This window comes from Mesoplodon bidens, assembly GCF_964165515.1.
Source record: "Mesoplodon bidens genome assembly, chromosome: 14".
In the NCBI taxonomy this organism is placed as follows: Eukaryota; Metazoa; Chordata; class Mammalia; order Artiodactyla; family Ziphiidae; genus Mesoplodon; species Mesoplodon bidens.
The window spans coordinates 59678434-59694068 of record NC_138170.1 but is presented as its reverse complement, the minus strand read 5'-3'; the positions used below and the strand labels follow the sequence as shown (position 1 = coordinate 59694068).

The 15635-nt window shown below is 35.6% G+C and overlaps 1 protein-coding gene across 2 annotated transcripts in view; it reads right to left on the bottom strand.

Moving 5' to 3' along the window:
* The window catches only part of HEATR5B (HEAT repeat containing 5B), a 92372-nt gene that overhangs the window by 54849 nt on the left and 21888 nt on the right, over positions 1-15635 (bottom strand). For both annotated transcript variants that reach the window (XM_081253750.1, XM_081253751.1), the window contains exons 9-19: positions 15415-15570; positions 14686-14936; positions 12954-13065; positions 11636-11788; positions 10482-10581; positions 9831-9940; positions 8850-9013; positions 7956-8131; positions 5132-5237; positions 3433-3623; positions 363-522 (exon numbers count right to left, since the gene is read on the bottom strand). In XM_081253750.1, the coding sequence (XP_081109876.1) occupies positions 363-522; positions 3433-3623; positions 5132-5237; positions 7956-8131; positions 8850-9013; positions 9831-9940; positions 10482-10581; positions 11636-11788; positions 12954-13065; positions 14686-14936; positions 15415-15570 (1679 nt within the window). The remainder of the gene's footprint in view (positions 1-362; positions 523-3432; positions 3624-5131; positions 5238-7955; positions 8132-8849; positions 9014-9830; positions 9941-10481; positions 10582-11635; positions 11789-12953; positions 13066-14685; positions 14937-15414; positions 15571-15635) is intronic.

Sequence of the window (15635 nt, the reverse complement as noted above, 5' to 3'; positions counted from 1 at the left end):
ATTTCATAATAGGGCTTCCTTGGTGGTGCAGTGGTTAAGAATCTGCCTGCCAATGCAGGGGACATGGGTTTGAGCCCTGGTCCGGGAAGATCCCACATGCCGCGGAAGAACTAAGCCCATGCGCCACAACTACTGAAGCCTGCGCACCACAACTACTGAAGCCTGTGCACCCAGAGCCCACGCTCTGCAACAAGAGAAGCCACTGCAATGAGAAACCCACACACCGCAACGAAGAGTAGCCCCTGCTCGCCACAACTAGAGAAAGCCTGCGTGCAGCAATGAAGACCCAACACAGCCTAAATAAATAAACAAATAAATAAATTTATCAAAAAAATTTCATAATAAACAAATCCATATTATACCTGGACTTCAGAGGATGTCCCATCCTGTGCTAGAGCCAATAAAATGCTGACGCTGGTCTTCAGATGTTGTCCTGAGCCGATACCACCAACATAACGATGCAAACAGCCCAGAGCCAAAGAATGGCCAGTTCTGGATACAACATCTCGAGCTGATTTCAATCTGGAAAAGAGTTATGCTTCAGGGATTGTTTTTTCTATTTCCCTATGGCAATAACAAGCTTATGAATCACACAGTAAAAGGGATTTATTCTGGAAATCAGAAAAGATTACAATCTTTATTACTTCTTTCTCTACTCACTAACAAGAGTTAGAGATTTACTTTAAACTGGTTAAAAGTCATACATTTCACTGAAGAAAGCCTACCTTTAGAGAAATATGAAAGAGGACATACAACTTCACAGCTTTTAATATTAATTATTCCTTGAAAAGACAAGAGCCATTTGAAATGTATTTTTACCATTGGTGTTTTAAATAAAAGACAAATAAGACAAAAAGACTATGACTTATAATCACGCACCCACATAGTCAGTTACTATTAGAAAACATTAAAATACCACTAAGAACAAAACTCCTAAAATAACAAAGGAGGCTAGAAAGCAACTTTGGTTGCATTTTCAAAACTGTATTATAACTCTCAATAAGCCATCCATGATCAAACTTCTGTCACAAACTCATAAAAATGAAATAAAGCCAAGATATGAAAAACCGTCACCAAGACTCTGGCTGGTCAGTTTGCCTATGGCAAAGAAAGAAAAATTCTAAGTGCCGTCATGATGGAACAGACATTAAGAAATGTAGTAATGAAGGAAGTGAACTAAGTCCATCCTTAGCAGTATTTCTAATATACTATATCCTTGGATAAGTGATCTCTCTCTATGCCTCAGTTTCTCCATCTGTAAAATGAACATTATCATTACTCCTATATAGCAGTTGTTTTGAGGAATGAAAGAAGAATGAATGCAACCTGTGAATTCTAAAAAGCCTTACACAGACTAGAAAGCTTCCTTCGTATTGTTACTTTTCAGAGTTCATTTCAGTGAGCTAAAGAAAAGCCGAGCCAATTTTCTCAGTGAGTCATCTATTCAATAAAGTAAGTAAAAACTAAATAAATAAATAAAGTAAGTAAGTAATCTAAGATATAAGAATATGTCATATATATACTTTCCCAGGGGTCTCAGAGTGATTTTCAATTTGAATGGGAACTAATTTAACCAGTAATGGTTTTTATTTTTTTCTGAACTGGGTCTTAAGCAATTGAGTTACTCCCTATTAACTGAGAACGGTTTATAGGAATGATTCCAGTCTTAATGCTAAGATGGCATATGATTTTAACATGCAAAAACAGCTGACAGATCTGTATGTATAGGTGATTTGGCTTTTCATAGTTGGATATTGTATCAGCAAGAGATAGTGTTGATAAAAAACAGTCTGATATAATGAAGTTGCAGGATACTGAAGCTTTTTCAAAATAGAACCAGATTTTGTCAAATCTAAGATACCACAGATTTTTCTTAATGTACCATTATTTTATATAACAGTATAAAAGAAAAAAATGCTGCCAAATAATTATGACATTTTTTAGAGATTTTAAGACAAATCCCAATTTCAGATAACTTAAAATGTGAAAAAACAGGTAACAAAATCTATGTAATAATTAATTTCAGATCATAATAAATTATTTAGAAAAGCTAATGAAATTAAGCACTGAGAACACTTGCAAACCATTAACCAGACAGGTATGAATATGAATGAAATGTCCTTGTGTTTTCCCAGAATAAGTATAAATACTCCTACAGGTATTGAAGCACTTATAAATTAAAACCACTTGTAACTAAAGAAAAATTAACCAGTCGAGAGTTTTCCAAAGAAATACACTCTTATTTTACCTATTATTAACAGAGCACAAACCATGAAACAGGTAGCTAAGACTGGTTCTAACTTTTAAAAAATCTTTAACAAAAGTTGATTTCAGGATTAATGAGAGACACTTGGAAAAGGCAAAGTTAATCTATTGCTAGAAAATAAGCAAAGTCATCCTGCAGAAGATTAAGTGTCTGGGAATAGTTTAGCTACATTCTGCCTGCTCGTATTATCCTTAGTGAGTCAAACAATACACTGGGGCATCATCCTAAACCAGCCAAACTGCCACTGTGTGTGAAGACAAGGACAGCCGTCCTCAGATATGCAAGAATTCAGAAAATACTTCTTCCGAACCACTACTTCACAACCTCTGCTTCTCCCAACTTCTCTCTTGTTAATTATGATATAGTTTGGTATAATTAATCCTCAAAATATACAATACTTAAGAATGATTAATTTACATAACTCAAGTGTTAATTCTTGACCACTCTTGATTTTCAACTGCTCTACTTCAAGTACTTGATTAACAATCAACAGTCACTAATAACTGCATTTATCATCTTTTTTTTTTTGCGGTATGCGGGCCTCTCACTGTTGGGGCCTCTCCCGTTGCAGAGCACAGGCTCCGGACGTGCAGGCCCAGCGGCCATGGCTCACGGGCCCAGCCGCTCCACGGCACGTGGGATCCTCCCCGACCTGGGCACGAACCTGCGTCCCCTGCACCGGCAGGAGGACTCTCAACCACTGCGCCACCAGGGAAGCCCTGCATTTATCATCTTAAACATACTTATTTGGATCTCTGAGATCACTCTTTTAAATTAATATTGCCAAGAAATTCTTAAAAGCTAAGGCTAAATGTATCCCCCCGTTTCAGGGATAATTTAAGAAATGATAAACTTGGTAGTAGTTAGAAAAAGAATGGCTTATCCCAAAAAGTGAAAATTAACAGAAAGAATAATGGTGGGGGGTGTGGGAGGGCAGAGATAAGAGAAAAGGACTTCAGAGCAAACTACATATAACTGAGAGACGCCATCACTAACAATCCTCTTGATTCCGTTATGTAACATTCAAGAGCTGAAACAGAAACCTGCACCACACTGAAAGTATCTACCATGTGGAAAATATACAGTCCAGTTAATAATTACTGATAACTTAAAAGACATCTTTGCCTATGAGAGAAAATTACTTGTTGATAAAGAGACCCACTTACTTGTCAAAGCTATATTGGGCCATTCTAGCAATGAAAGTTGCTTCTCCAACTACCTGAGCCATTCTTCCAAGAGCTTCCCCTGCTGCACATCGTAAGATGGGGTTTGGGTTGTCAAGGGCCCCCATAACTAGTGTCAGAGCAGATTTACGAACTTCCTCAGGTCCTAAAGTACTTTTGTTTTCAGCCAGGCCCTATGGTTAGTTAAAAAAAAAAAAAAAAAAAAAAGGACTGCAATCTTTGTAAATATGCATATATCTTCACACATTATTTTCTTCAGCCAACTTTCCCATGCATATACTATGCCTAGGATTAATACATGTTAGACTGACAGTAATCACTTTCCTAAACAGGATTTCACAACATGATACATAACATAGTTATAGTTGAATCAGCCCTAAAACCAACAATCCTTGGGAATGTCTCTATCCGTAGACAAATACTTAAAAGTTGTTTTTATACATAAAGGACACTGTATTATTAAATCAACTGTTATTTAACTGACTGAAATTTATCATTATAACTTTAAGGAAGGAAAAGGCCTCATGAACATGAAACTTTGATACATTTATATAAAAATGCCAGAGACGATAATTATGTCATAAAGAGTATATCCAATACATACCTAAAGACAAAATGAGGTAAGAATAATCAGTAACTGAATGTTGAACTCAATCAATATGAATGTTCATCGTACTAAATGTTAATATCTCTCTTCTAGTTACACTTACTGTCCTGGAACTTAAATTACTTACTTGAGACCAAAAATATAAGTCATGGTAGCTAGGGAAAATGTTAACTACAGCAGAGGCATTAGCACATATACGAAGAAACGCATACTGTACAGCAATATTACAGCTGTTAACCAACCTTCCAACCACTGAGGGAAACCATGACCACCCCACTCCTTTCTTAAAAAACTCAGATGTTGGTAGCTGATCATCTCTAAAAAGGGCATATACTAATGATTATATAAATGGTACAAGCCTTTATTTGTATAACCAACGCCTACATCCCTTTTCCCCGAAGTTTACAAAATGTGATTTAATTCATGTCCATTTAAACACTTGTACTCGTTGCCCTTTTAAAGCAGTGATATCTTATAATAAGCTTAGTGCTGAATAATATGACTTTTCAAATACATCATGAGAGGCTATAAGCTGCACAGTACAGTACATGAACTCTGAGAGATAAGCAAAATATTTGTTATTTCACTTCATACATGTAGAATTTGAGGTTTAAAAAAAGGCTAAAGGAACTACACAAGACAGAAACCTATTGAGTAGCTAAACCAGAACACAATCTCTAAATGCAGCACTCTTTTAACTACGTAACAAACATAGCCTCTCCTGCTTTATGGTCTAAACCACAAATCAAGCTTAAGCTTTATCTAGTTAGCCTTCAATAGAATACCAAACTTCATTAGTCAGACATGTTTGAAAATTCCGAATGTACCAGCACTTGTAAAATTTGAGGTATCAAATCAAAATATGAATTTTAATATTACTAAAATATAAAAGCTTATTTAATTACAATGAGCCTAATATAAAGTTTCTAGTAATTTAAATGAAATAATATAAAAGCACGGTTATCCAGAGCTATACATATAAACGTAATAGTCTAGTTATGTCTGAATTACTATATTAAAGGTATTACTTAAAATCTTAGTTCAGAATATTTGCTATGTTTTAAAAGTAAATACCTTTAGTGCACTAAGAACAGCTGTAAAGATATTAAGCTGCACAGCCTGCTGGCGAACACCTTTGGCTTGTTTAACACATTCGGCAAAGTGATCCAACATCTGTAATCTGTAAAAAATAGAAAAGATCACATTAGCAATACTTTTTATTCAAACCTGGCCCAAAAAACAAAGAAGAAGAAGGGTATAAGCTGATTGTTTAACAAATAATGCCCCATGCTATCTCTTTTCACTTCATTCCCTGGTCTAAACCGGATCTCCTACTTCTGAATTAATATACGGACATGAACTACTAACTGGCACAACACAAGGGACTAATATTAAGTTTCAATCAGCAAAATAATGTCATAATTTCAGTGGTCTTCAGCGTGCAACAAAGCCCCTGGCATAAAGTAGGTGCTCAAGGTTTCTTGAATAACAATCATTAATTGTGCATCTCTGTGGAAGATTTTTAAGTTGGAAATCTTAAAATGTGGCATAATTTTTTTCTTTTTAAAAAATACTCTCACACATAGAAGAAAATAGTACCTCGTGTCCTATCTTTAGAAGCTAATTGGGAGATTTTTAAAAAAAGATTTAGCTTTGGTCAATTTTGTTAAATGTGAAAAATCAGAGGTGAATTGGTTGTTTTCTTGTTTCAAATTTTTAAAATGAGACAGTTATCCCTCTTCCCCAGATCACAGCCATTTGAGACTATTCTGATTAAAGAGAATGAGGTCATATCAGATTCTTCTAAAAAGAATAGAGGTGGGGCAAAGGAATCTAGGGAAATTTCACTGGGAGGATTTATGCTCAATTATAAAAGGCCATGGGTCTCAGGTCAAAGCATTCTTCAAAAATCACATAGGAAGGAACCATCCAGCCTCCAGCAGGAACTCCAGTTAGAGGTACTTGGGGCTAAAGCTGACACTTGTACCCTTGTCTGACACAGACCCACATCTATGCTGAAGAAGCAGGGCACTGTCCACACTGCTTTCAAGCACACACCTGAAAAGACACACATGGTCTCCAACACAGCCATCAAACATCATGTGCCTATAACTGACCTCAAATACATAACTTAAACAAATTTTTTTCCTTACTATATTTATTTCTTTTAATTTGAAAAATATTAACAAAAAGTTACTACCTAGAAATAACCATTGAACATTTTCGCATATTTTAAAATATCAAACTGGGATCACTTCTTACCTTTTACCTTCTTCATTTAACAATATATAATAAGCATTTTCTGATATCAAAACAGTGTCTCTTGTAAAATGTATTCCAGTCCATCAACTTTCCATAATTTATTCACTGATTCCTCCATCCCTGGATATTTATGTTACATATTTTAATAGAACTTATCTATTTTTACTGCATCTGGTTCCACAAAAGTGATTTAGTAAAGTTAAGAGGACTTCCCTGGTGGCACAGTGGTTAAGAATCTGTCTGCCAATGCAGGAGACACGGGTTTGAGCCCTGGTCCGGGAAGATCCCACATGCCACAGAGCAACTAAGTCCGTGCGCCACAACTACTGAGCCTGTGCTCTAGAGCCCGTGAGCCACAACTACTGAAGACCGCGTGCCTAGAGCCCGTGCTCCGCAACAAGAGAAGCCACCGCAACAAGAAGCTTGCGTACCACAACAAAGAGTGGCCCCCACTCGCGTCAACTAGAGAGCCCGCACACAGCAATGAAGACCCAATGCAGCCATAAATAAATAAATACATTTATTTAAAAAAAAAGTTAAGATAATCCTGGATTCTAGTTACGGGTCTCATAACTAGCTGTATAATTTCTGACAAACCACGAACTCTTAGACCTAGATTCCTTTAGATTTAAAACAAGGACATTAAAGTAGATGCCTTATAAGATTCTTTCACCTTTAACGGTCTTTAACATTTATGTGGCAACCAAATGTTCTTAAAGATATCTGGATAAAGTAAAATTTCATATTTAAAAATTTCCCCTCAAATTAAAAACCAATTAATCAACTAACCTACATATGTAAAGATATGCTATCTTTTCTATGCAAATACAACAATGTTTTTAAGGCATAGTTTGTAAAACCTGAACTATCTGTGAAGGTCTTGCATTAATTCATTTTTACTCCTTCTTTTGGGAAAATCACTGTAAGTATATAAAATGCTTACTAAGTTAAGTATGGTGTCTGTGGACATAAAGTATAGCAAACTAAAATGCTCCTATTAAAAAAAGAATCAGTTACTTTAGTGTTCCAAGTTCCAGACTTTAACCATCTGACAAATGTCATATTAGGGAGTAGACTTCTCACTCATTTAATTCCTCAGTAACAAGACTTGGAAAACTGGTGTACCTAATTAAAGATACGGGCAAACCTACTTATAAACTGGCAAACAAACTACTATAATGAAAATTTTGTTGTTTAAGACCGAGTCCACAATACAGTGGATATCATATGCTAGTACATGGGGTCAAACTTTGAAAACAGTTTCAAATTATGTGGAGTTTGCATGCAATTTATTATGTGCCACTTATGTTATTACATTTAGGAGACTATTGTTCAAACTCTTCTTTCTTTTTTTTTTTGGTACGTGGGCCTCTCACTGTTGTGGCCTCTCCCGTTGTGGAGCACAGGCTCCGGACGCACAGGCCCAGCGGCCATCCCAGCCGCTCCGCGGCACGTGGGATCCTCCCGGACCGGGGCACGAACCTGTGTCCCCTGCATCGGCAGGCGGACTCTCAACCACTGTGCCACCAGGGAAGCCCCAAACTCTTCTTATTGAAGAGTTAGCTTGGTTGGGAAAATGTACTGCTTGAAAATAATTTATATTTAACTAAAATCACCTTATTGACTTTATACTAACCGGTGTTTAAAAGAAACATGAGGAAACACTACACCAAAAAGAGCCACAGAAGCATCAATGACTGAAACTCCAAGGGGAAGAGGCCCAGGCACAGCTTCTCCCGCAGGTATTCGTAAATAAATGGAGGATGGATCATGCTCCAGAGCCCCACTTCCAGATGCACTGTTTGGCTGGAGCTGCAAAAGAAGGACATAAAAATCATTCAAAATCCACTTTGGGAAATTCACTTACCAAGTACTGGGCATGACAAATAAAACAGGGGAGGAGGGAGAAAAAGTAACAATGAAAGAACAGAATGATTAAATGTGCAAATTTTTAAATAGAGAGATATAATTTGGCCATTAAAAAAGTCACAACAGTTCATGCAATTTTTTTTTAAAGTTTTGTTCATTCTAAAACATTTTTGCAGTACCCACCTCAAAATGTGTAAGCAAAATAATGTCAGGAATAACTTAAACCCACAAAAAATTTTTTAAAAGCGGCCTTTAGTAACTCTTTTTTAAAAGTACGTAAGAAATAATGTATTCAGTGGGCAAAAAAGGTTCTAAGTCTTCAACCTACTAAATCCTATTCGTCTCTCACCTGTCACAAAATAAACTAACCAAAACAAACACCAACAACCAAAAAGCTAGTCAAAACTGATCTTTGCCAATGCAACCAAAGGGTACCTAAATACACAGAATATTGAATAAAGACAGTTCGCCAAATTCTAACTGTTGCTGCTTACCTTTTTTCACTATTTATCCACCCCTAGGAAGGTATCTTTAAATGTCTAAGAAAGCTAAATGAAAATTAAACCTTAGTCTACAATATTTTCTTTTTAAATGACAATGTGTAATAGTACCATTGTTTTTCAATCAAGCTAGTATTTCATTTCACTTTATAGTTTACTACCTGGTCTTCAATTGATTTGTGATCAGTTTCTTGAAGCCAGGAACCAAGAAGAACACTATCATCGTAGTGGCAGAGGGATCTGAGGAGGGAAGTAGTTGTGTTGGCTGAGTTGTCAGTCAAAGTGAATTCTGCTACCAGTTCTCTAAGAAGTGCATTGAAAGAGCCTAAAAAACAGAACTTCAGGTCAGATTAAAGAGAATACTTTTTAAGAAAATGACAGTCACTGCCCACCAAGAGCAGCAATATATTCAACAGGAGTAAAATAATTAAGTCTCCATTCCCTTTTAAGAAAAACCAGTATTAAATATTTTAACACTGGTTTTAATACACAATAATGGCACTTCCTTGTTTGTTCTTGTATTATGCCTTTTAGCCCAAATTATTTAAAGTAATCAAAAACTCAAATAGAGGAAAGACTTTTTATTTTAAATATATTAAATGTGATGATTATTATTTACTATTAATTACTTAATGTGCAAACACTGAACCAGAGCATATCAAAATTCTTGGGCATGGTTGCACTGGAATATTAACATTTTATATGACATTTAACTTCTGCAAAAGTACATTACTATTCTCCCTCCAGATTCCTAAATTTTGGCTGTATTATAACAGTTGGGATAGTCATTAAAAGCATAGACTCTGAAGATGAACCAACTGGGTTTGAATCCAAGCTCTGCCACTTAACTACCTCCCAGACTTGTGCAAGTTACACAACCTCTAAGTACCTGAGATTCTTCATCTTTAAAGAAAGCTATATTTTAGCCTCATAAGGCTGTGGTTAGAGTCAAAGATGCTAATACCTGTTAAGGGCTTAGAATGGGACCTGGAACACAGTAGTGCTCAACAAATGTTAGCTACTATGTATGAAGAAAAGGAAAATGGTTGCCTTCCTTTACATGGTCAGAACTCTATGATATGGTGAAGAACTGCAAAGGTATACTGAAGAATTTTTATTAGACATCCACAAATTTTATTTACCTTCATAAGTTTTTGGAGGTAACAACGCCAAGATATCATAAAGTCTTAAACGGACCATTGCAGCACTAGCTTTCAGATGAGCTCCATGGGCTTTAATTACAGATGGAATGCTAAAATAGCAAAAGTATAATTAGTATTAGCTTATTAGAATAAGCATTACTTACATTTTTTTCCAGCCATGTATCAATGTACCGTCAAAGTACATTGATAATTATTACATTTTTCTTTTAGTTTATTTTGTGACTTTTACTGTTAGTAACAGAAACACTATAAAATACAACTTTAGGGACTTCCCTGGTGGTCCAGTAGGTAAGGCTCCACGCTCACAATACAGGGGGCCCGGGTTTGATCCCTGGTCGGAGAACTAGATCCCGCATGCATGCTGCATCTAAGAGCTTGCATGCTGCAATTAAGAAGCCCACATGCCTTAACTAAGACCCGGCGCCACCAAAATAAATAAATAAATAATAATTAAAATTAATAAATAAAATACGATTTTATTTCCAACCACACCGCTACTAAAATTTTTAAAGTCACTTCACACAAATAAAATTTAGTACATTTCCTATATGATACTATACGGAATTACAAAACATGGCTATTTATAAATATATAAGATTGGATGTTAATGTGTCCTAATTGCCTACTTACTGTGACATCATAGTCATGGCACATTCAATAGGGGTCATCAATTTTCTAATCACATCTTCAGTTAGGAGTTCAGGACAATGTGCAACAAAACTCCTCATTGCTAGATAAAAATTTTAAAAAGACATATTTGAAACAGCTTTTGTGAGGATGAACAAATTTATAAAATTATATAAAGGTACCTAAAATTTTTAATTATTACAAAATATAAAGTTCTAAAACAAGGTCAAACCAAAAGAAGAACCAATTGCAACTTTAGAGAAAACTCATTAGAAAAGGCTAGAAGAGTGGACAGCTAAAATGGAGGGAGGGAAGATGTCTGTTAGAAAGATTTCTGTGAGTGAGAATTCAGAAGTCTATGACCCCACATGAATTCAGATAACTACAAAAAAAGCCGTTTCAGAACAGAACCAACAGTGGACATAATGGCCCAGTGAGAGGACATAGCTTTATTGGCTCTTTAGCAGTAGAGCTAAGACTAAAACAGCTCTTAGATGTGTGGGAACAAAACTAACACTTTGCCCTGTGGCGCTTATGGTTAAGTGTACATCTGTCTCCCACAGTTTGAAAAAAGAAGGACTTTTCACCCTCAGATAAAGCAAAAAAGGACAGGGTCACTCTGTGTAATTCTAGTTTTCAAATAAAACAAAACTTGAGCCTTTCCTGTAAGTTGCTGACTCCCAAACAAAAACAACTTTCATACTTTTTAAAATGCTGGTATCTAAAAGACGTATCAACTTTTGCAGATTTGATGGGAGAAAACAGCTATCTGTCCATTAAGAAAAGACTAACTGTAAACTCAGTAACCTTGGTAATCTTGTTTCTTTTTCCTTTAAGTAGGCACTGGGCTTTTTTACTTGGTGACCCAGTGCTTCTTCAGGTGGAAGAATGCAATAACTGGGAATTAAGATGCCTGGCTTGTTCCAGCTCCTAATTGATCATGAACTCTAACCTCCTTTTCAGAATCTCAGCTTCATTTTTATTACAAATTTAGTAAACTGGTATAGATTACTTATAAAGTTTCTTTCTAAATCCAAAAGTGTACAGATTCATCATTATATATTAAAATAAAAAATTGAAGTAATGATTTTCCCTCACTTCACAAATATTTTAGTAAGAAAATAATATTCTGAAAGTGCAGTCCTTTCAGTTCTTACCACATAAAGCTCCAGCACGACCTTCCAATGTTACCTGCCAGGTAAAAGAATCGCCTCGGGCCTTCTCAGCCTCCAATTCCTTCAATGAACGAGGGAAAACATTTCGCCACAATAACAACATCTTGGGCAGATGGTAACGAACAACAGATGGTCCTGACAGAGAAAATGAGAACACAAAACCATACACATATATAGCATTACAAACAAAAGTCAAAGAAAAGAGCCCCAAACAAGCTTTAACAATATCTATCATTTCACTGTATCTTTGTCTCTAATATTAACATTTTCAAAATGTTTCTTATTCAGTAAGTAAAATACATATTAAAGCATAATAAAATTCCCCTAAAAACTATCAATATTTTTAGCATCCAACATAAAACAAATCCACAAAAAGTCATCTAAAAGAAATTACCCAAATATATTCAGAATGATGGATTACATTCTATCAATGATAAAACATATCTGGGACATACTTCATGATACCTTTTCTATAAATATTATATATGTATATAAACATGTACACCCACTCCCAAACACATACATATATTTACTACTCCATTTTAAGGGCAATTTATATGGTTAATTTAGTTCTATGGAGAAGTATATTTAGAACTAGGCACCTATATTTCCATTGCTAAGGAATTCATTTAACATACCACACAACATAAATTTCTAGAAAAAAAAGTTACCACTTTTTATTTTCTTTAGAAAATGAGGTCAAGGTTTAATTTCCAAAAGGTAGATGCATCAAGCAGTGAGTAACTTTGTAGCACACACACGCATACTTTTTATAGTAGAAGCCAAACATGTGGAGTAAAAAGTGGACACACCTTATCACAATGATAAAACATATTTCTGTTCTTTGTACAGTGCTAAACTTTGCCTGCGCCTCAGATTTGTCATAGCACTTAGGAAAGTGAAGTGCATAAAGATAACCCCAAGAAAGCAACACCAATGGGAGATGCCGTTTAAGTGTGACTTTATCACTCTGCTAAAATCATGTCACTGGTCTTTACTTTGGGTATGGAATATGCCCCATACTCTCCTCTCTTTTCATTAATACTAGGCTAATCATTTAGACCATGGCTATTCTGATGGCAAAGGGGAAACTTTGCTAACACCTTTCTCACTAAATGTACATAAACAGAAATTACCAAAAAGAGAAATCTAATACCAAATGATGAGAAAAACATCATTACCATTTTTTAAGTTCATTCAAAGTCTAGAATGTGAAGTTGAATACTTCTAAATTAAAATTTCTTTACAGTCTACTGACAGTTATAGAATAAGACAAAATCCTACTCAAATATAATTGTACCTAAAGTCATAAGTGCTCCAAGTAAGAGCCATCCAGCTTGGGTGCGCTGTAAAGATAGCCTGCTATTTTGGGCAGCAGTTCGTAAGAGATCTTCAGCAATACTAACTACCATCTGCAAGAGAAGTTTAGAATTGGATTTTAACAAAATCAGGTAAGAAAATACACAGCTAGTATACTTCATTAAGAAAGAAGTTATCCTTTTTTGTTGTTGCTGTTAACATGTTTTTAAAGAGGCAACATCAATACCTAATCAATCCTGATTGCTCTGCTGACTTTGAGAAGACCCATTACAACACAGTGGTTAAGAGTGAGTTCTAGAGCCAGAATGCCTGAGTCCATATCCCAGCTTTGTCATCTCCTAGCTTTCTGACTTAGGATAACTCAATCTCTCTGCCTCAGTTCCCTCACTGCTAAAATAGGAATAACAGGAGTGCCAACCTCACTCTTATGAGGATTAATAAATTAATACAGCAAAGTACTCAGAACAGCGCTGGTCCATGTAATCACACAGTAAATGCTATTATTAGTAGTACTGTTATCCTACATTTAAAGATTTGTTGAACTCTTATTATACATCTGCCATTAAGCTTATCTTATGGTGCTTATAGTCTTAGAGAGAGAAGACATAGGAAAAATGGGAAGTAACAAGCAGCACATAATCAAATGATAAAATAACAGTACAGATGTAGTGGTCAGCAAAGAGAAAGGCTATCATAGTAACTCTGAAGATAATTCATGGAAGAGACAGAACTTGAATTGGGCCTCTAAAGCAGCTAAGTTTGGTGCAGGTGAACAAGAAGAGGGACGAAATTCTAATGTAAGAGATTAGCAAGAGCAAAGACATGGAGGCTGAAAAGAGCATGGAAGGAAAGCAAGATGACTAGTCTGACTAGAGCAGTGAGAAACTACAATGAAAGGGCAGAATAACGGCAAATTATGAAGGTACCAGTTTAGCAGACAAAGGTGATTATATTTTATTCTCTGATCCCTGGGTAGCTCCTAAGGGTCTCTGAGCAAACATAAAATACGAAAGTGGGGTGGAAGAGATGGGAGAAGAAGATTCCAAGAAGGATAATCAGTGAGGAGGCAAGCATATGACAAAGGGAGATGGAAGCCCAGATTTGAGTAGCAGCTATGGAACTCACAGAAATGAATGGACATGGGCCTGGTAACCCAGGAAAAAAAAAAAACCAGAAAAACAAAAAACAAAAGATCTAGCCCCAATATAAAGTTGCAAATAATATTTATATAAACACTTAATATTCCTAAGAAGAAAATCTTGATAGTAGTATAAGGTATAGGAGAAAGGGAAAAAAAAGTAACTGATTCATGAAAACCATTCAATTTTTATTAAGTATTACCAAAATGCTAACTATAGCAATAGCACATTCTCTTGACATTTTGAATATAGCAATGTGAATTTTTATTTCTAAAACCCCAAAGAAAAGCTCTGATTTCTAAAGAATTGCTATAAGGGCTTTTTTTCCCTCTCTCTAAAATAAATTATAAAATGATACTATACCCAGAAAAAACTATTATTCCCGTATCAGGATTAAATATCAAATTTTAATGAGGGTCTTTCGACTCCATATTAGCAGAATACTGTATCATTTATTATCACAGTAAAACTGTTTTTGTTTCATCACCCAGTTCAACATCAATCACAGAAGGTGTTCCAATAAAGACTAAAGTCCATGTGATAGCACTTATAATCTTAGGATCTTTGTCATACCTTTCCCTTGGCATGAGGAATGCCCAAAGGACACTGATGAACTCCACCTAACAAAGCAGCCATTGCAAAACTGTATCCACTAACAGCTTCTGGTGAAGTTTTCAGGTTGTTGAGTCGTTCTGCACACCTGTCTAGAAATGGTGCCAGCTGGAAAGGCAGTGCCACAGCCACACAGCGCAGACACCACGCAGCAGCAAGTCGAGCTGCCATGCTTGGGTGAAGAAGCACTGAAGTCACCGTCTCCAAAAGGCCTAAAAAATACTCAAAAAATTACTCTTAATGAAGTCACACAATTTCATGAGTTAAAAGAACTATGCGTAACACAATAATTAAAATCATAATTGTTATTGTTTTACACAGATACATTTAGAACTGTGCCAAAAAACACATATATCAACTCATAAACAGGAAAGTACTTTAAGGAACATTTTCTACAAAGAACATAGTACAATTACATCCAATAAAATATAAATGTTGGCGTAAAGTACTCAATAAAGTTTAGAAACAAAACTACCATGACTGTTTTTGATTTGTCTCCCCAAACTTTATTACAATATTTAATTCAAGATTCACTATTACAGTGAATCCTAAATAAAACCCAACATTTAACAAATGATCTAAACTGCTAATCACCATGATAAGCAACCAATCAGAAGTTAAATATCAATCACACCTATGACTTCTAAAAATATTGAAAAAAATATTCCAGCATCTAAGTGAATATCATACCTATAGATGCTTCCTGAATAAGAGGGGATGCAGTGGCATTTAGGCTCTGCACCAGGCTCCCAAGCTCCTGCAAGGCGCAAACCATCACATGCTGGCTTGCTGCAATGTCTGCTGCTCCAGATTTGTTTTCACCACTAGTGTCATTCACTACCGCTTCTGGAAACACAAAATTATGTATGAATGTGGGTGAATTAATTTGTGATATAATTTTTTGATCTACA